Source organism: Pholis gunnellus (genome assembly GCF_910591455.1).
Source record: "Pholis gunnellus genome assembly, chromosome: 1".
NCBI classification, from domain to species: domain Eukaryota; kingdom Metazoa; phylum Chordata; class Actinopteri; order Perciformes; family Pholidae; genus Pholis; species Pholis gunnellus.
The window spans coordinates 5,075,260-5,097,709 of NC_136528.1; the positions used below are offsets into that span (position 1 = coordinate 5,075,260).

Here is a 22,450-nt window from a genome sequence, read left to right on the forward strand (position 1 = left end):
TGTTGTTTAAAAGGGGCATTGACAGACGCAGCTCAACGCAAACACAAAGTTCATGTGACTCGCTGCTTCTCTCCCATATCTGGAGCAACGTGCCAGGCTTCAGTCTGTCCTCAGCAGAGGTTCCCACAGTGAGTTAGTACACTACTGTCGGCACCAGGGCCACACTAGACATTCAGGGCTTTGAACTCATCGACAAAATGTCGGTTAAGAATGACAATATTTGCTGAGAACAACCCACATGGCTAAATGCTGCCAGTCCTAGTTCTGCAAAAAGGCAATGAAATGGAGGAGGTTATGAATAAAAGGATGTTTTCTTAACCTGGAGATGGTCCAGTTGTTAGACCCCCCCCCCCAATGTCTGAATCCACATGAATCCATGTTGGCTGAGGCTCAGATCCCACCAGAACGTTCTAACCTGCGTCTTAGCGGTTTCCCTCTCAGCTTTCCCTCGGAGCAAAAAGCAAAACAAAAAGACAATACTGTGGACCGCTGTCTCCTTCAGAAACAAGACCTTCACATGTACCATACCAATAACATTTATATTAAGAGATTGAACAAATAAACTCCATCTCATTCCTGCTATCAGACAGTGCACTTCCTGCCTGGCAAAGCTGGTGGGATACGAGCACAGTTTACCATGAGGAGTCATGGTAAACCTCTGGGAATAAAGGCATGCTATCTGTCCTCCTACTGTAAAAATGCATCCCAGGGTGGAGGCAGTGCAGTATTTTAAAACGTATTTATGAGCGCTGGGTTAAAGGAGGCCGTTTGGCAAACACATTGGGGATTTCTACAGCTCTTCGCGTAAGAACGGTTGTAATGTTCTTTGGCAAACGGCCAAAGAAACTATCATGATTTAGTCATCTGTGACACACCAGCTCATCTGGAAATGCAATAGAGGCCTAACTTGGCTTCGAAGGTTGAGAATACAGAGGCAACATCGTCCCGACGACAAGGAATTTATAGTGGAAGTGAGCTCAAGACACGACGCTGAGCTCTCACAGACATTTCATAGACGTACAAATCACTTAAGATTATGATTTAAGACGATTTTAAGGTTTAGATTGGGATGAAATAAGATCAGGGTATGATAATACACCCCCCCCTCTCTTTCATATGAAGTGCACATTGTGGTTACCACGGCCACCAACATCTGCCTCCCACATGCTGGGATGCTGTGGATCTTCAACCGCTTTTAATGAGCGGGTGAAGGCGACACTGCTTTGACTTCAGTCAGCACTTCAAACACGCCTGTATCTGAGGAAGCCAGACTGTCATCAAGTTCACATGTGACATTGTCCCAAAGGTACCGACTGAACTACTGACTGTCACTGATTTACTGTGTGAAATACACACCGTTGAGTACAACATATTACAGAAATGTGCTCGTTTTGAGGTTTACACTTCATGTGAATCAGTCTTATACGTATCTATAAAATAAATATATTGTATAAATGTGTCTTCTTTGGGTTACTATGCAAAAATATTTGACTTTCCTTACATACAGTCAGCAGGCGATTTGATCATTTTGGTTTGTGTCAGGCAGACTAGACTAAAGTATTCAACTAAACAACCCCTTTGCCCCCGCACTCTCTCTGCTACTAGGAGATAGAAGGGGGGGGAAAAAGGGATAAAAAGAAGGATGCATTTTGGTCGTCTTGCTAGCAAAGAGCACGGCATAAACCCCTCCTCAAATCGCCCACTGCCTACAAGAGTAACGTTACTTCCAAGGCAAAGGAGCGCCTCGTTAAAGGGCCAGTGTGCAGGATTTAGTGGCATCTAGCGCTGCGGTTGCAGTTCGCAACCAACTGAATACCTAGCTCCCTTTCCAAGACTGAGGTAACATGAGCTGCCAACTTCAAAACAGTCGTTAAGCCGTGGTTAGGTCTTTCAGGACCTTCGCCTCGCCTACATAAGGAGCAATAAAATTCAAAAGGCAGCTGGCCTTGCCGCGGTTTCACAAGCGTGTCGGTGAACTACGATGGCCTTCAGGTAACGTAGAAATGTCTCTAGAGCCAGTGTTTGGTTTGTCCGTTCTGGGCTACTGTGGAAAGACACCATGGAAGAGGACCTGCTCTCTACGTAGATAAACAGGGCTCATTTTAAGCTAACGAAAACACAATTGTTATTTTCAGGTAATTCTACAGTTTTGAAAACATAATTTAGAGTATTATATTCCATTTCTGCCAATAGATCCCCCGAAACACACCGTTAATTACATTCCTTTATGGGGCCACAGGTTACAATAATAAAGAGCCCACTCACGACTACCCCACACTCTTTAGTATTTCCCCTCTGTGTGGAAGCCGCTCCTAGATGTTATCAGAGTTTAGGGTAATTATGGGAATTAACCACAGCCAGGTTTACCCCAGATAAATTCAATCTCTAGTTTCAAGTCTTTTTTTAATACAGCATATTGTTCATTTAGTAAATGTTGGTCCTATTTAGAGTCAAATAGACCATAAAGCAGGGGATGCTTTAGGACGTGTCTACCTGGTGATTGACAGGTCGCTACCACGATGTTGTCCGGTCTGGGAGTTGTACGGGTTTTCGTCTTACACCTTTAACCTTTTCACGGTGCGTTTTCAGTTCATGGAAGTTAATTGTAACATTTGGTCCCCTACAAATGTCAGATTCAGTGTGTGTTGTACTTAGCTTCATCCTCTCATGTCACTTCTGGTTGAAAAAAGCCAAGATGGCGACGGACAAAAAAACCAAACTAAGTCCTCTTCATATTTACAGTCTTTGAGAGGAATCAAGCCCCGACTGTAGCCCGGCTGTGCATGTACTATATGGAAGATGTGACTTCATCAATAGCTCAAAACTCGCAGATTTATTCAATGTGTCCCTTTCCCTCAGATTTCACTTCTGGCTCTGGTACAATGGGAACACTAACTAGACTCATCGTGGTTTGTAACCACAAATAGAAACACAAGTTCTGGTGTTTTTGGTGGTAATCACTCTGCTTTCCACTCTCCACAAGATAGCATTTCATGAAAACCAATATCAACATGTGTCAAACCAAACTGGGAGCACAGACAAGCCTGGATTATTTACTGTAACGTAGTAAGGGATGAGCTGAGGACAAAAAAAAGGAGCAGTTCTGGTTCCAACAAATTTCCAAATTGCATTATAATGTAGCTGTTTGTGCTCTTTCTCGAAACTCACATCAGGTTATCATATCTGCAGGATATCCTAAAAGCTACGAGCACGTGGTGAGACCTTTGAACCCAACAGTAAGAGGAGGCGTCATGAACACCCCACAAACTGCCCGCACAGCACGGGGCGAAGGGCAGAGCGTCTTCGTTAAAGGCTCCCACGCTTGTAAAACGCTCAGAAATAGCATGTGAGCATCTACAGCCGCGCAAACGCGTAGGGTTTCTCCTGACATCACTCCGACGATTTGGATGCACTTCTTTGGGAACAGAGTGATGAACGGATTGGTCTCTGCTGGGCATTAACTCTGCAAGGTAATGGGTTTGATTCCCACTCAGGACATCCACAAAAAGACATAGACTGATGGCACGATGACAGGAGGACTTTACCATTTCAAGTAGATAACCAAAGTGCCAAACTATGTCACTGTTATTTTGGCATTAGCTGCACTAACTGCGGTTCTGACGGAACTTAGTAATTTGTGATAAAAGTGTTCTGTTAGGGGTCACTCCAGGCCCTCTTTAGACAGCTCAGAAATCACACTGAGCTCTGGCTGATTGTACCAAGTATCAGCTTTACATTTTACCAATTTAATAGGAATTTGCTCATAAACATGTCCAATACAGCGAGTGATGATTTACTTCTGTTTGGAGGTCTCAGACAGAGCCAGCCCTGACCAATCTGGGGCCCGTGGCAAGATTTTAGCTAGTGCCCCATGCAGGCAACCTGGTAAATATGGCCTATTTAATAGGGTTAGGGTTTGTTATAATGTTTTTTGTATTATTTCTATATAACAGTAATAAAATTGTATTACTAAAGAATTCAAAATGTACAAAGGTTTTTTCTTCCCTCATTTGGGGCACCCGTATGGATGGATGGGCATCTCTAGAATTCGCCTATATCACCTATGCTTAGGACCGACTCTGATCTATTTACTTATAGAGCAAAATAATTATGTTTTTTGCTCATTTCTGTATTTTGTCATCCTCGTCAAATGTGCAAACGCATTGTGGCAAAGTGAAGGGTTTCTACCTTTTGAGTTTTAAAAAACAAAAAATATGTAAAGGAAATCGTCATTATCATTTTTGTACAAAGCGTAGGACTTGGATCAAACATTCATGATGACTACGTCAACTTGATTTCTCCAAACCCACAACAACTCGAATTCAAACTGCTTTTTTTCCCCCCAAACATCCAAGTAGGTGCTCCCACAAAATATCACAAGAGTAACTCAACCTGCGTTTCCCCCACTGACAGATTCCAACGTTTATTTGAAATTGATAGCTATGTAGTTTAGAGTCATATAAAGCTGGCACAGACATCCTCATCCAGACCTTGGCACTCCAAAAGTTTGCATTAAAGACCTCAGGCACCTCACCGGCCTCATTAATCATCAGCAAACACCAGGTGAGCTAAAACTAACCGAGCAGAGCCACAGGCAGCGACAGGCTAATTCAGGCTTGCAGTCTATCCCTAATAAGAGTTCCAAGTACATCTTTATAGTCCCAGGACAGGCCTGACTCACCGCGTCCTCCGCTAGGAGGGAAATCTAATCCCACAAGTAGCCTGTGAATGTGCAGTGGAAAAATAAACCGCTCAGAGAGCAAGCAGAGCCACAGTGAAAACAGCCACACTGTAAATACTTCCACTCAGCAGATGGACCACAGGATTATGGGGCCGCACCGACAGTCCGAGTTATGGAGTGACACCGTCCACTGCTGCATATAAACACCAGAAAATGGTTGTAAACGAGTACCAGGCTCACTTACATCTACAGCCGTCAATTTAGATGTCTTAACCCAATCTACTTTAACCACCAAGTCCAATATTTGCACAGAATTTCTCTCGATGACATGGGTGCAAAAGGGCATCGACAACTCCCCAAACCTCACTGCAAAGAGTCCCGAAGAAACTTTGCAACTGCAACTCTTAAAGCCAGAGTGTTAGTGTCAGTGGGGATCTCCACTCTCTCCCAGGTTCCTCCAGGACCCAGCAGAGGTGGAGCGGGTCCTACCTGAGACCGCGGCTTCCCCTGCACACGCATGTGGAGGCAGACGAGCAGCAGGAGAGCGAGTCCTGACAGCATTCTCTCACGTGGCTGCAGAAGAGCTCCAACTAGTCACTCAGGGTTTCGAATCACGAATCCAGTGGCTGCTACCAGTCAGCCTCTTCCCTGCCTCTCTGAGAATGCCAAATAAAAAAACACAAACCTCTCTCACTACGGAGCTGATCTCTACGAGCTCCCCCTTGTAAACTGACCTGGGGGAGGTGCAGCTGGGGGAGGTACTGCAGGGGGGGGACAGGGGCTTTTTTAGAGGAGGGAGAGTGAGAGGTAGAAAATGAATAGGAGGGAGAGAGAGAGAGAGAGAGAGAGAGAGGCGGGAGGGAAAGGACGCAGGACGGAGAGTGTGGCAGCTACCGCTGACAGCAAATTGGAACCCAGATAGGAAGCTTCGGGGAATATGTTTCAATGTGACAGAAAATGGATGTGTAAGCAAAACCGCTCTGGTTAAAATTGTGTGGATATAATTGGCAGGTGGGCACGCCGTCTTCTAGGGATAACAAAAAGATCCCTTTGCCCTCTTCGAACCCTCCACCCAACGCCAACCAAATACTTAATTTCAAGCCACGTCGCAATGCTGGAAGCACAACTGCTGCAGCCAAAAAGCCCGGCCTCATCATATGGTTTTCCTATTGCGCCACCATTGTTTCCACGACATTAAATCCTAATTGACCAGGATATACTTTACTGAGGAAAGCAGAACACTTCTCATCCTTCTATCTGATTTTATTCTTTTTTCCATTAAATTATATAGGCAGACCGAGTACATCTGGGACATTGCGGATGGACCCGATTCTACACAAAGAGACTTCTGGAAACAAGCGCGAGATAATTGAAAACTGTCCTGTTTTGAAGTGGCACCCGGAGAACATAACAGGCTGCTGCAAAAGTCCCATTGTATGCACTGAAAGGCTGCGTCTCAGATGGCCCAGGACAACGGCACACATGGTGGGAACGCAAGGAGAGGAGCGGGAAGGAGACGGACAGATGGACCGACAAGATGATACAACATAAAAAACACTAAGAAGAAATAAAACCGATTGAATACTTTACTGGTGAAACACAGAAACACTTCGGCCACACTGATGCAACTATTTATTAACAGCGTAATGCATTTGATATCAAGTTGGTTGTAAATTAGATTTAAAAGGTGTAACATGTAATGTATGGCTGTAAACGAATGAATATATATTCGAATTGTAAGATATTCGAAAATGAAAATGATCTTAAAAAGCAGCACTGTCTGCCTCGCGTGCACTGATCCATACAGAACTAGTAAAAGACTGGAAAAATGACTTAATCACAACAGTCCTTTAGGAGGATGCAGATCAGCAATGTGTTAAACACAAGCTCACAGTAAAACTATATCCCCATTAAAATGAATGGCTCCTCAGCTTAGGACTGTAGGTTTTATGTGTGCACTCACACTTTGGAACAAGTCTGCTGAACGGATTGCCAAATGTTTGCTTTGTGATGATACACATGTCGGCAATATACTTAACAATTCGCACCCGGCCACCTTTCATAATATTTTGCAAGGCTGCATGGTTCACGGAGCAAGTAGAGGCATCGAGTGCAAGGAAAGCGTGGCAAGAAAACAAAATATCTCCACCCCTGCAACTCAGCAACAAATTCGATCTGGATTTGGACAAAACAGCTCACTCCATCGGCTTTGTTTTCATAGTTAACCCCCTTCTGCCGCCGCCACAGTGTGCACAGTAAGCTGTCAAAGCGGCAAAGCGGCAGACGTGTGGAAGGGGGGAAGCGGCTCTCGCGATGTACATCGTCTCCCTGATCTGCCTCCTGATCTGGACGACCTCATTATGGAGGCATAGCGCCCAGAGGTCGAGCAGGGCCAGACTGACCCTCCAGTACACCCCTGGGGGTCTTTGTTTCCTTCAACGAGTGGGTCGTCGGCCCGAAGCAACCTCGGCTTCCGGGGCCCCTGATTCCTCCAGTCTCCGACCCGCACACACACACACACACACACACACACACACACACACACACACACACACGTCAAAGTCGTGCTCTGCAGCAGGTGGGTTCGACGTTACTGCACAGAACGCTGTCAGTGTCCGGCATGGCACGTGCTCAATACAATAGCTGTATTCCGTTCTTATTTTCTGTCACGCTTCCCGTCTCTTTTGGGGCCAATTTTGAAGGACGTTTAAATCCAAAGCTCATTAGCAGAACCGTGACGCCAAACAGTTCATGCAGGTGGGACACGCTCTATACCTGACAGATGTAATGCTGCCTTTGCCATTAATCTGGCTTACATCACCATGCTTCACACTGAAATGGATGAGAAAGGAGGATGCAGCCCCCCCCCCCATACACGTCCGCAGCCATATTCACAATCTCGAACAAATCGCTGTTGCTTTTCAATCACATTCAAACATCTCCATTCATTCTATCTGCCGAAAACTAGACTAGTAATAGCAACTTATGAACTAGTGCAGCAAAAGGCGTAAAGCGTGGAGAGAAAACACATGATTTGTGTGCATCTGGGATACATATTAGTCAGCAGAGCCAGCCGTGTAGGTCCTAGAATTGCTCCCTCTGAGCGATGTATTTGACTGAAAAAGGCAGGAGCGCAGTGGAGGGAGCCGGGTTAATGAATAAAGCAGGTCTAGAGGAGATTTGGACTGGGAGAGACAAGGTGGGGCTTAAGGAAGCCGTGTCTGTTCAAAAACAGCTGATGGGGGATGACACAGTCTGCAGGAGAAACATGAAGTAATTACTGTAACTCTCCAGCACAGAGCTAGAAACAGCTGAGATGAACCGCTTGTCAAGAAAATGTAAAGTAAGTGAATGACATGCTCTTCACAGCCCATGGCAAACTTGTTGACCATCTATACTGTACATTTCGGACAAGGTCTCACTCCGTAGCTCTACGGGACGTGATTGGACTTCCGGTGTGTTTGTTGGTCCTATTGCTCTCAGTGTGAAGATACAGATGGACATGTGACACCAGGACCCCTTTAAAGCAGATAGGTGATTGTTAAAGGTGGAATTTTGAGGGGCCCATTCCTTACTCAGCAGTCTTGACCTCAACAAAAAGCTCTTGTGAAGCACAATCCTGAGACTGACTGACGAGACAATGAACAAAAAGGCCAGACAAGTTCCTTGTAAACTCATTTGTCTGTGTGTTTAATGTCTCCATGCACCTGCTGGAGGCCTTTTGTTAATAAAGCTGTTAGACGCCATTAGATAAGAGTCTAATTTACGACGGGGTTTGACCCTGAGCAGCAGGGAACCTCGAGCACAGACCAGCTCTCCGTTACACACCCTTAGCAGCAGATTTACACATCCACGAGCGCACACACGCTGACACATGCTGACCTAGAAATGCACATTTATAAATAGGCATTTATGATGATTTAAAACAGACACAGTCTCACAAAACACTTGCGCGTACCTGGTAAGTGCAACATCCACTCTCACACCTGCATATCTTATCTTGTTCTCAAGGGACCCTGACATGCCAAACAAACCGATGAGGCATACGATGCGCTAAACAGTCTCTTCAATTTACAGCCACTCAGATAGAAGCCAATCCCTGTCAACGGACGTCAGTCTGAGGAAGACCTGCGTGAACGCTGAGCCCTAAAAATACAACCTTGTAGAGCGTACCCTCATAAATCAGTCTCCCAGACCGGACACTGGGACTCCACCCTTCAATCCACTGAAGAGCTCAAACCTGCTGTGCTTCAGCCATGTCACATCACCTGTGCAGCTATCAGACGGAACCACACACTCAACACATCATCATGGAACCATGAGTCAGCACGCTGTGAAGGGGAGATGCGTGATGACCCTGGCAAGGCAGAGCTAAAGAGGGAAAAGCATCACAGAACATCTGGCCACAGCAAAACAGAATACTAATAATAACAAATATTGAGGATGTAAAAGAATAATCTTCCACAAGGGAGTTAACTTCGCAATGTTTACATTTGTGTTGCTTCATTTGGGAATAAACTTCCTTCATCTGCGCATAATCTAGTCCAGTGAAGTCAGTCTAGGTATTTTTGAAAGTCAATTAGACTGATGATGGATCTGATTGTGCAGATACTTTCTTTTGCTGACACCAATATGTTGAAGCTGTAGTTGTGCTGAACTGCCAGAATACGACCGAATACAACGCGTTTAACCTCTCACAAGGTTAAACGCTCCTCTGTCTCCTGAAGAAAGACATTTATGAGCTGTATCAGAACCCAGCAGAGGTTTGGCGGTGCAGAACAAGTGTCAGACCCCCCCCCCAGAAACCAGAGCGCACACGCCTCCCGGAGTTGCACAGGTCACAGAGAGCCGGTCGGGGGCCGACGTGGGCCAGTGACAGCCAGCAGGGCCCAGCAAGATCAAGGCAGTTTAGGGCAAAACTAAGTCATCCATCTGTCATCCCCTTCGCAGCATAACTTCTCAAACGCCATTTGTCTTAACCGTCCTGTGACTGGATTTCCCACAGCCCCTCACCAGCGACAAGTGCTCCAACAAGTGTCATTAACACAGGACGCTGTGTCTCCAGGGCTGTCGCTGAACCTGACCTTTTGACTCCCTGTTGGAGGGAAGCTAGAAGAAACAGTATCTCTACTCGAGGGATAAATTAAGCAGCACACATCTATATTCCCTCTCAAAGTGTAGGACTGACCAACACTGCCATCCCTGCAGCAACGCAAGCAGTTAAAATCCCTGGACTGATGTCACGAGCACTAATTGCAAAGACAGCATCTTTCCCCAGCAAATACCACATCATAAATGTTACCGCACATGTCCGACAACCGCCGACAGGCTCCGCCGACATGAACCCATAACCATCTGCGGCGGGTAATGGCGGGGAACACCCTGCGAGCGTGCAGCAGCTGGGGCTTGCCGTGACAGAGAGATGGGATTGAGGTATCTCCGCTACAGTCTTCACCGGGGCAGGCCGTATTTCAGAGCACTCATCCGCCTTTTAACAAGTCCGGCCGTCCCAGTCCACCGCAGCGGGGAATGCACAAAACAGATGCAGCTGTCAGAGGAGAGAAGCGAGGAGTGGGGCTTGGGATGTTGTTTGATGAGTTTGGGGCCTCTGGGTGCCGGGAAGCATGCCAGTGCTGAGAGGAAGACCGTGGCCACGCTGGGTCGGACAGAGCCTAAATTCTATCTGTCATCTTTATTAAGAGCAATACGTCATAATCCATTCCGAAATCAGTCAGTCCCATGTTGACGGAGACCCCTCCTGAATTGAAACATTTGGGCTCATGCTATATTTGGCACATTCATCGTCCACATGTTTGCATGTAACCAGATTTCAACTTGAGCTTTCATGACTTCTTTTAACCATCTTTCATCATCATCATCATCGTCGTCTCCCTCCTAATTGCGAAGAGCAGCAGTGGAGTAGGCTAGTGCAAAGTAAACCCAACTACCGGGTCTAGAGTAGTGGGCTTCATAGAGTTTTACCCTCGGCGGGGCCCACCACCGCCAGCAGGGACAGTGTGTGGTCATTGATCGGCCCTTAAAAACACACACACCCTTCTCAAATGCCCTTCCTTGGTACAAAGGGAGAGAAGTCGCAGCTGAATGGAATTCCCACCATAAAGGGATCTTTCTTTCACCGTTCGTCTGAAATGAGGAACCACATTCGGGGGGAGGGAGGGGGGGGGGTTCAGTGCCTCAGAGCTGGCTGTTAACGTCTCCGCACTCGCATCTATACACAGCGTTTCCACTTGTAAAAGACAAACGGGGATCCTAAATAAGCTGATCAAAAGGATACCTGGATATTAAATATACTCGACAAAACTCTCACTACTTCTACGTAGTTCTCTCCTCACTTTATATGCAACGCTTGATCAAATGCAGAACAAAATAAAACATTTTGAAAGGTACATATGAAAACCTGTACAGTTCAGGTTCAAAATCACATCATATCGTAGGTACGCATTGGCACCGTGTTTGAACCGGAATGGAATCAGAAAAAGTGTTGGAGCCAATATGAGACTTAACAGCATACTTCACCACAAGGGGGCAGTTAACATGCTGGTGATGAGTTCCATCACACAATCGAGTGATACATACTTGTGAAGCAAGACAAAACTTTGTGTTTTACAGTTTTATCTCATCTTAAATATACTCTGAAGAGTATAAATAAAATATAAAATGTTAAATAAATAATATACCTCAGTAGATACCCCTCGCATGAATTTTGAAGCTTTTACAAGTCTTAAAAAGGGCTTTTGCTGGCAAGCGGCTAAAGGAGACGACAAAACTAGTCCAGCTTTACAGCCTCGTTGTGTATACTTTTCTGTAATATTTCAAAAATCCCATTGTTTCTTGTGTCGAGGGAACAAGTACTTCTGGGGTTGGCCTACAAAAATACGTCATCCCTGCAGTCCTCTAAACAGCAAACAATCTATTCAGGCAGTGAGATGAGGATGAAATCACATCAGTCCTCACATCAGTCCATCAGTAGCAGTGCCACAGTCCAAAACTGTAGTGGTACGGACCTCAAAAGACCTTGATTTGCCTCATCAGCTAGAGAGACGCGAGTCCCTCGAACAGGCCAATTTTGAGGGTGTCACTGTGTCAGATTCCAAAAATCTGACATGGACACCTGCAGCGGCACCAGAAGCCAAAGGTCAAATGGACAGAGCTGGGTTGTTATTCATGCCGCTCGAAAGGTGTCAGGGAGAAATATTGGGGACCACACAAACTGTGGGGCCGTGTGGTCGGCTTCCCTCAGCAATCAGCAGCAGTGCGTCACCGCAACAACAGCACATCCATCGGTGCTTTTGTTTGCATGGAAAATCAAATGTGGAGTGATGTCAGCATGTGGCACAGCGATTAGAGGGGGTTTGGTGCCTTGCTCATCAGTGGCCAGCAGGTGTACTGGCACCTCTCCAGCTTACCAGTCCACACTCCATACCTGGTACGTGTGCAGTCATTTCGTCCAACCAAGTGCATGTGTTGTCAACCAACCACTTGAAATGGCCATAACATGTTTTGTATGCGTGATTTCAATAATGAATGAATAAAATATATACACCTATCTATTCATACGGATAGCAAAGTGATTCTTTTTTTCAACCAAAAAGTCACACATTTTTGACGACTAGCTGCTTCTTGACAATGTCATCAATGTGTTTTGGGGGACGCTGTGAGGACAGGCCCTGACCCGCTGGATCCTCTCTGTTTGAAGAAGTAGAAAAAACGTTATTGTGTGGTTTTGGCTTTGAATCAGAGGCATCAGAGCACCTGGTAGGTCAGACTTTGAGTTTATTGCTTCTGAGTGCCTTGGGGATAGGGAGCGCACAAGCTCGCTCAGAGTTCGAGAGAAACCTATTGATCTACGGTATATAGTAAAGAAGAGCTTTAGTTCTGTTAGTTGGGACAAAAGATGCAGTTTTTGTATGTACAGAGAACCGAGGACATTGAAAACCCAGCGCTGTAACAGTGGGTATTGCTATAACAACCACATAAACAAGAATCAAACTATATGACTTTTTTTTCAGCTTTCCCACATGAACCAAAATGTTGTATCGATCTTGGTCTGTCATTGTTGTTCGTCAGGTCAGAAACTATGACCTGACGTTTCCACCACAACTGGGTTTACCGCAGAGAAACAACTGCAACCGGCGGTCACGCATGTTGTAAAATACAATCTGATAAATGTTTGTTCAGTGACCCGCTTGTAAAATGAACTCACGCAGCTTGACTTTTACCAGAGAATTCAGCACATGTGCTCACTCACGATGAATTAAACACACCTTTTAAAAAAATACCGATGCTATGATATTCCTGAAATTCCAACGCTAGAGACCTTCAAAGAGTTAACTCATACACCGGACTCCACTGAGCACAGCAGCTGGTTGGCTCCTATAGGCAGAGCTGGAAGCCACCAGGGCCACATCAAAACAGTGCACTTATTCCACATGGACCCTGTCTGCTGGAGCAGCTACAGAAACAACAGCGTTTAAAGTTAGCCACTGACAAGCTAACATCAGCTAACAGCTGGACGACGAAATAACATGTCAGAGTGTGATACGATGTCTTTCAAAATGGATCTAAACTTTTGATCAAAACTGTTAAAAACTGTGTCAAATATTCCGAGACAATTTGCATCAGCCTGACCGGCAATTGTAGATTTGAGGGTGCACTTTATATAACTGCCTTTTTGGATTATCATTACAGTAGGCAGTATTATCATGTCATTACTATGTCACCATTTAACAAGCCTGGCTCCAGCCACGGTAGCGGACTTGTGACATTTGAACTTAGGTATGGCAGTCCTTGAAGCAAAATTGCTAATGTCAGAATGCTAATAGCCATTAATAGCCAAATGTTAGCATGCTAACATGCTAATTTAATTTTATCAGGCTAGATTTAAAAGTTGAGTTCATTTTTTTTTTTAACCCTCATTTATTATAGTATTTCAACAAGTTATAAAGTATCATGTTAGGTCAAGCAGAGTGCAACAAACCAACTGACCGTCAGCTGATTCAAACCGGCACCCATGATGACCGACACTTCAAACATCTGCTGGAGCAGGGGTGCAATGACTTCTCTTGCTTGGAGCACTATGTACAGTGTATATTCCACATGTCGTGGCACGTTTGTGTTGGGTGCTCTTACCACTGAAGGGGAGAGTAGAGCAAATTCCCACAATAATGTATAATTTCAATGATGAGAGCCGTTGATGATTTAAATAAAATGCCCCAGTAGTTTTTATAAGATCCCTCGGCTTGTAGCCGGGCAAATCTCCTGTTCAAGTGACTGGAACAGCTGTGAAAATCCCAGAGGGGAGAAAAAATGTCTTTGAAAAATCTCCCAGAAAGACTGCTGATGAGTTTGAATCATCAAATAATCAGCCAGTGGTCTGAGGAAGGAAAATAAATGGTTAATCTATAGCAGATTTGTAATTGCTTGATTTGACTTATAAATGCCAATTAAGTTTCCCTTATTAGAAATGATAATTCAACCCTTCCGGAGGATCACCATGTCGTGTGTGTGTCAACAGTGGAAATGTGATCAAAGCCAAAATAAGAGATCAGAGGGCTTTCTATGTCGATTAAATCTTAATCTTCAGATTGTCGCGGGATTACGGCAAATGGAAATACACAAGGTCGACAGAGCAAAGTAGGAAAAACCAACTGGAAATGAGCTCTTTGTCCAACACATTTCTTCCAGTTAAACCCTGATTAAAAGAACGTCAAAGTGAATCCAGCACATGTACAGAGCCGGCCTTAAGAAGGCCCACACTTCCTCCTCCTGACCTCCACATCACTCCTCCACATCACGCACAAAGACCTCTCACTCTGATGCCATGCTGCCCTCTGGTGGTCGCAGCCGTTACTACAGCAGAGCTCCTGCCTGAAGTGTGATACATTTTGGTCATACTAAAGATGAACTGTCCAGTTCTTATACACCTTATAACACCAAGTGACTATAACATCATTATAATCTCATTTAAATGAGAACAGAGTTAAAAAGATGTGTGGGTGGGATTAAACCTTCAGGTTGGGTTGGAGTTCGGGTATGTTCATGGTTTACTTAGTAAGAAATGTATCTAATAGACAAATGACTCGTCGTCAAGCATGGACTATCCAAAAAGGTTAATAGAACATCCAAATATTGGCCAAAATACTTCTACAACCTGTTCAATTATTGGCTGGCAAGTAAAGTAAACTTCCAGGATCCTCATACATGCATGTCCTCTTATTAACTGTGCTTTGGTTGGCAGATATTAAAATGTAAAGGACGTTAGGATCCAACAGCAACGTCAACTTGTAAAAAGTAAGCTTATGGGAGGCTTAATGTTAGCATCAGCAACACGCAAATGTATTACTTTCCACAATATATCTTCGCAAAGACCACGGATCTGGTAGACACGGGGAGAATCATAGGACAAAGGAAGCAAAGATACGGGCCTACCGAACATTTCCCCACCACGCAGAGAGAAGTGTCATTCAGCCCACACGGCGTCCCATCGATCACCCTCTCCGACTGTCGCACATAGAACCTGAACCCTACGGCCCGGCAGTTGAGTTCACAATGCTGATCCCCAAGAACTGAAAGCAAAGATTTAGGAGATTGTGAAAACTTTGATGACATATTATTTGGGATATAAGTGCAAAAAAGACAATGAATGACATTTGATTGACAGCACATAATACAAATCAATCTACATCCTAACATCTATTGTGTCGATAGAATACCTTCACCATGTGTCTCAATAAATAAAAAGAACTTCACATATTGACATTGAATTCAATACTTAACTATTTGAGGTTTATGTTTTTCGACATGCTTTGTAGATGTAAGGCCCCAAAGATGTATGATTAATAGCGGTGTCATGTAATCCCGTGTGGGGTGGGCCAAATGTTTGAAATGACGCAGAAATAATCTAAAATAAATGTATGAACGAAAATAAGGAATAGATGCATTTGAAGAGCATGTAGTAAAGGCACATTGAAAGGATGAGAATCCTAAATATATATCAAGACCTTTTATTTCGCATGAATCAAATCAAATTCTTAAATTCCCAAAAGACTAGAGATGTGAAAAGTGCCGTGCACAGGGCCACATTATGTCACGATGGCACGAATGCAACAATACACAAGCCTGCTATTTTCTATTAACTCTAATCCCAGTCAGTCAAAGCGCTAAAACAACAATTGATTAGAATTAAAAATTAAACATTTAAAAAAAAATGTTATGCTTGCTTTGTGCCTCGGCTGCTGCTTTAAAACTGCAGTGTATGGCAACATAGCGACAGTTTAGAAATAATGTGTGTTTAAGTGCCCTAAAGTAGCAGATAAGTGCAAATTCACAATATCCCACAGCTAACGTTAGCACCAAAGTTAGACAAACAAACAATAAAACGTATCCTAAAAATGATCCCATTTGTATGGAACCAGCTCTATGATTTTAACTGAAGAGTCCACGTTTCATTTGATGACACAAAAACAGCGGCGAGCGACCACAAAGGATGCCGATCCCTGTTCTTTACATTTTGTTCAGGTGCTTTATCAATTAGATACACCGTAAGCCCAAAAGTGAGGTATTTCTTAAACAGATGTACAAGAGCACGTTTAAGCGCTGTTCAAGATGGGCGACAAGTAATCCAGACTCAACCTCATACGTTTAGCCGAGGTTATTTAATCTTTACATCTGCATTACCCGTCAGTCAAGGTCTGCCGAACAAAGACCAGATCTCAAAATACACACGGCGTTTGACAGGATATTAATCTGGAGCCTGTTAGTTCCATTTGTGTTCTCAGAGACATTACATTTCAGGAGGTGTTTTGACTGTTGCCCGGATACCTCAGGTGAGTTATGTCAGAGGGTTTGTATGGGTGAACATTTGTCAATGAGCGAACAGACAGATGACATACTGCAGCGCTTACATCACAACACACCTCAGTTCATACAGTGGGTCATAGGTTGGGGGCAGCTGAAGATGTAACTGAGAGAGAAAATGTGATTCATTGTGAATTGTGTGCGTGGCCTTAAGATTGTGTCGCCTGGAGCGCTTTTTAGGCTCGCGTTCTCCGACTTACAAGCAGGACATACTGTCTATATAGTTTCATAGACAGGCTGTATGGCCTTACTTTCTTGTTCTTCTATTTGTCTTTTCACCCTCTATTAAACGCGCGCAATGTTGGTCTGTTAGTCAGACTTGTGCTATAGCGCCACCATGAGGTTGGCATTTGTAGTTTCATTGGATAGCCATGAAATTGGGTACCAGTGTTTGGGCTACTTTTGATTAAGTTCGGCTGGGGAAAAATAGCGTTGGGCTGGTAGATGAAATTAGGGGATGCTTTTTTTTTATATTTGTGGGGGGGGGGGGGGTTAAAAATACAAGCCGTCAAGTACACAGATTCAAGATTCGCTACATTCCGCTTGAGTGGCCTGAGTTGTATTCAATGGCTGTAAGGGATGAGGGAGCACCTATTATTGACGTCATCGTTTGTGTATTTGCTTGTCTGACCGCACTCTTTGTGGGCTGCCATAGCCTATTCATTTAACATTTTATCTCTGGTTATTTGACGCACATATGAAGCTTTGTGTGCTGATTTGTTTTATATTGCACGTGTTGTGGTTTTATGGTCTTACAAGGGTTTGTGGCAGGGTGAGGATACGGACCGATTGGTTGGCTTTTAAGTTGTGATTGGGATGGAAAAAACTGTCAATCTGCTCTGGTAAAACGGTTCTGTACACACATTTATGTCCCACTAAGGACGGATTTAACAACGTTGGAGACAGTAACCATCATCAGGTCAACATTTCAATCAGTCCAGTACTTTCGTTTATGACAAAACATCAGCAAAACGAATGACATTCCCATCAGCCTAATCTGCAATTTGTGTTTGGCGCTAATTAGCAAATGTTAGGATGCTCCAAACTATCACCTGCTAAGCATTAACAGCTTACTATTTTAACTGTGAGAATGACAGTTATGTATGGCTGTAGATTAGCCTTGTTGTTTTTCAAGTAACTATAGCTACATGGTTACAGCCTCACTGTTTACCATCATTTACAGTTTTTATATAAATGTTTACAAGGTGTTTTTTGAAGCCCCATCAGCTGTTGCCAGCACAACAGCTAACATTACTCTCCCCGGGGGCCACAGAGGAAAGAAATTACCACAGCAATGTCATGTTACTATATGACTTAGTCTCCAAAAATGTAAAGTGGAAAGACATACATATAGATATGCACAAACTGTCCTTAGAGCCGCATATGACCTACCCTCATTGAAAGGTTCCCACTCGTACAATCTGCCCATGAAAGGTCGGTTGTTGTATGAAGAACACTGAACAGCCCTGATGTGTCTGCTGGATGGAGGACAGGCCTGAGGATGGACCATAAACATCAGACACACATACATCTATTTTACACAAAGACAGATAAATCCTTTTGTAACCACAGCAAGCTCACATTTCTCATTGTCATGCTCTGCAGCCATTGATTGACTGCTGCAGACAACCTTCTGTGTTTTACCAGTTTCAACCCCGTGCTTGCAGCTCAGTCTTTCTTGCCAAAGTAGTTAGATGAGGGCTCGCCAGTGTAACTCAAACTCCCCGACATCCCCCCCGTATCTCCTTTGTCTAAACAAGCCCCTGGTCTGCTTTGCTTTGCATAATATCTGGGTCACCCCACACCAGAAACAATATGCAGAACCAGACATTGTTTGAATTTATTTGAATGCGAACGATGGATTCTATAACCTCGGATCAGATAAGCAAAGTTCATCCACGCACTTTACAGCCGGAGTTTAACTGATACGGTTTGCTGTTACCAATATTAGTATTAACATTAAATATTTAGTGTATTTAGTTAGTTCTAACAAATGCTTGTTTTGCACAGGTTATGAACAAAAAGAGAGTTCTAAGCAACAGAGGCATAACGGTGAGAAGCTAACGTATCGGCCTCCACCACCTTCCAGCACGTCGCAGCGGGCGTGTCAATGCTCGCAAGCTAGCAAATATCTTGCTCCTGGAATCCCACAATGCCTTGCTCAGTGCTGAGTTGCGCCGCCCGCAGTGGGTATTTATCATAGTCTTAACCGTGAATTCTATCCGGCTGTGGCCACACAAAAAATACTTGTATGTGTGTGTTCATGCTCATTGGCATGTTTAATTCAGTGTTGCACTGTGGAAAAAAAACGTCTGTGCAAGTCTTACGCTTCTATCTTCTGCTCTAATATTCTTTATTTAATTGTACTTCCACTCACAGCTTTATCAACAAAGGAATTAAAGGAATCGAAAACAAATCAGAACAATAACAAAAATCAGTAATGTTATTTATCTATTTAATTCCCATGTCTAGCCAACATGCTGGGAATAATAATAAGAAGGTGCAGATTTGCATACATTACTGTTGCAGATCCTGTAGTGAGCATGCTCCCCTGTGCAGGAGGAACTAGGTAGGGGGTTGTAGGGTCTCTCTTGGTGCTGCTGGGGTCCAGACGTCTGGCTGCTTGACTGCGGCTCTTGCTGGACCTGAACCTGGTTGACGGAACCAGGCTGGTAAAGAGGGGCCCACACTTGGCTATGTTTGGGCTGCTGTGCCCTGGGCTGCACGTAGGGTCTGCTGTGACGATGGAGGATGTTGGCGGGGTCCAGGTTGTTTGACCTGTGGCCGCCGTGGCCTCTAGCGGCGGACTGGTGGGCGTCAGCTGCAGCAGAGCGTCTCCGTCTGTGGGGGCGAGCCGTCCCAGGGCCCTGGCCCCTGTCCGTCTGCAATGGAGTGACATAAGGAGCTCTCCCGTAGCCATACCTCCCCGGGGTGATCTGAGTGACCCTCCTGAGGACACAAACATGATGAGATCACCAACTCGACCAATCCAGTGCCGGTTGTCACCACCATCTCTAGACCTACACACGTCTCTGCTAACTTCAATTGAATCCAGTTACCCATCGTCTGCCAAATGAAAGTATCAAACCTCGTAAAACCAACCAGAAATTGTACAACAAAGGCCGTGTAGCATATTTGGATCCACACCTTTTTACTTTATCTTTTAGCAAAGTTTCTTCTTTCGCTGAGGAAACTGTCACGGTTCTTCATCCGAAACAACGAAATCAGAGAAGCGTCCCCCCCCCCCCCCCCCCCCCATTACTCAGCTGTCAGTGCTATTTGTTTAAAGGCAAGCACAACAGGAAGGAGGTCGCAAAGCTGCAAAGCACAAGTCGAGCCTTTGACTACATCCATAAAAGACTAGCTTCACACTGAATGGCAGTTCGACGGCCCACAGCGATGGCTCCAAAGAGTCACTTTTAGACCAGAGCTGCTCAGCATGCAGCACAGCCACACAGGCTCTTTTAAGAATTGCAGATATTGACAAAGACAAGAACTACTGAAAAAGACTTCCTTGTTGACCATCATGATAGTAAAATGACTTCCAATAGACAGAGTCAGTTTTTTCACAGTACTTTGTTTAACCCTCAGGTTAAATAAATGAGTATGAACTACAATAAAATAAATAATTATGAATTATTTTGCGCCAATTTGCACGGCACCTTGTGTCTTCAGCTACTGATAAGTGACAAGTTAAAATGAAATGCTGATGATAGTGGTGGAGAGCGCCATCTAACACAGCTCCAAAATCCCTTATTGGTGTTCAACTGGTTTGGGATCTGGTGAGGGTGATAACATAAATATCATACTCATCAGGTATTGACTCCTCATGTCCTGTCTGGAAGCGTCTGCATTTCTAATGTTTCTTCATTCATTTAATCTGTTTGTTTTTTTCTTTTGTCACCCATCTCAATCCAAACACTTCCTCGAATTAGATTTTAAAAAATCCCAGACTTGGTAAAATACCAATTGTAAGCACGCTGATTTAAACATCTCAGTTTGTGCAGGACGATACCGTACCTCCGTCCACCGGGCCGGGTCTCCTTCTCCTCCCTCAGATCGCCCCGACTGCTGCCGTTGTTGTTGGACCTGCCTGCGTCGCGGTGCAGAGGAACCGTTGGCCGCAGGGCTGAAATGACGTGGCCTGGTTGTTGGGGGTGAACACCGGCTCTCCTGGAGGGGTACTGGGACGGAGTGTAAACAGGCAGGCAGGGCCTGCTCTGCTCCTGCACCCCTCCTCCACAGGTCCGGGAGCAGGTCGACCAGGGCCCCCAGGCGCCCCAGGAGCCCTGAATTTCTCCTTGCTCTGCCCTGAACTCCTGTTGAGGCGCTGCTCTCTCAGGAACCTTTATGGAGATGAAACAACCGAGATTAGTGATACCATGGAGCGCCGGAAAGTGCCACGCGAAGTGCGTGCCAAGGATTGATGGAAAGCCTCCATCAGCAAGACTTTAATCTCCCCGGATCATGGCGTTGTGTCAAGGCTCAAGTCAGTGACCTCATCTCATCAACATGACTATCCTGCCCCTCGGCTTCCACCGCTGTCCATGAAACAGACCTCTGTTCACGGTTATAAAGCCCCGATTTGGCTGATTAGTGGGTGTCTGTTAAAGGCCTATCCCCTATTGGCTACCTGCATTTCTTACTGTTGACTCTTAGCCAGGGACATATTAGCGTTGATCACTGCACTCTCTGTTTGAGGAACCAGCCAGGGGGAAGCCTTGTGCCAAGGCGGCTTTATCCGCCGAGCAGCTTGGAAGTCCCACTCTTTAAGGGAGCACTTTGTCTCCATTCACAGCAAGCTCTCTGGGCAAACACATGGCCGTAGTAAAAAGCTCAGCTGCCTTTGGCTTTTAGCAAATGGAGAGAGAATACAGAAGCATTGGGGACAGTTGGCAGGAAGTTCCTCTTGTGTCAATCAGCCTGTGCAGCTATTCAGACCTCTTCTACCCTCCCTCAGCCTTTGTAACTCAACGCCACTGTCATCTCCCGGGGTCAGCCACAGGCCACACAGCTGGACTCCCCGGCGGAAACACATTGAGCCGACTTGCAACCCCCCCCCCTTCTAACCCGACTGGGTAGTCGATCTGTCAGTCAGCTTCATCCACGAGGCGCATTCCACTAGTTTTCTTCCGTGTGGCTCTTGAGTCTCTAGAGGTCAAGAGATGGCTCGCTGACAGCTGACACAAGCCCTCACGTTTCCACCGCAATCGACAGAACGTTTCGCTCATGCTCCCATTACAAGTTAACGGATTAGCACCCTGGTCAGGTTCCCTGTGGGGGGGGGGGGGGGGGATTGCACTGTTTACACACACTGGGACAGCGGAAGCAGGAGTGAAAGTCTATCACTTAGGGCGGCGTTTGGCTGCCAACGAGACACGATCATGCATGCCATCTCCAAGCGGAGGAGCGTTCCGCCAGCCTGCGCCAACAATGCGTTCAGACGGGTTGATAAATCAACATGAAAAAATTCCTGGAAACATCCAAGGGAGATCTAGCAACGCGTGCACGAGGGTGTCAAAAAAGCTCACAGAACACAGATTTATTGATTTTTATAAGCAACTGCTGCTCACCCTTCTTTGGTCTGTTGAGCGTTGGCAGTCCAGGAGGTCTGACAGCAACAGCCAGAGGACAGAAGCTCTACAGCAAAAAACAGACTGTTTACTGACACAACCAAGAATGTACTGTACTCAGCACTGTGATGCTAATAAAATAATGCTAAATTGAGAGATTAATGGCCCATCAGAGAATGAGACAGTTACATAAAAACATTCATCTGCATTTAAATAGAAATTACTAAAAAGAAAAAAGCTTTTAAAGAAATAAGAAATGCGTAATTGAAACACTTTGACGTTACCTGGCAATCCAGACGCAGGCTGCCTGCATAGCTCC

At 45.0% G+C, this 22,450-nt stretch overlaps 1 protein-coding gene across 1 annotated transcript in view; it reads right to left on the reverse strand.

Annotated features, from left to right (window-relative positions):
* thsd4 (thrombospondin type 1 domain containing 4) overlaps positions 1 to 22,444 on the reverse strand; it is a gene marked incomplete at both ends in the record, with an annotated part of 36,308 nt that extends 13,864 nt beyond the window's left edge. Inside the window, 6 exons of the mRNA XM_079165970.1 lie at positions 15,131 to 15,267; positions 17,951 to 18,053; positions 19,075 to 19,507; positions 20,579 to 20,904; positions 22,132 to 22,198; positions 22,416 to 22,444. Of these exons, the coding sequence (XP_079022096.1) occupies positions 15,131 to 15,267; positions 17,951 to 18,053; positions 19,075 to 19,507; positions 20,579 to 20,904; positions 22,132 to 22,198; positions 22,416 to 22,444 (1,095 nt within the window). The remainder of the gene's footprint in view (positions 1 to 15,130; positions 15,268 to 17,950; positions 18,054 to 19,074; positions 19,508 to 20,578; positions 20,905 to 22,131; positions 22,199 to 22,415) is intronic.
* Between the last annotated feature and the right edge of the window lie 6 nt (positions 22,445 to 22,450).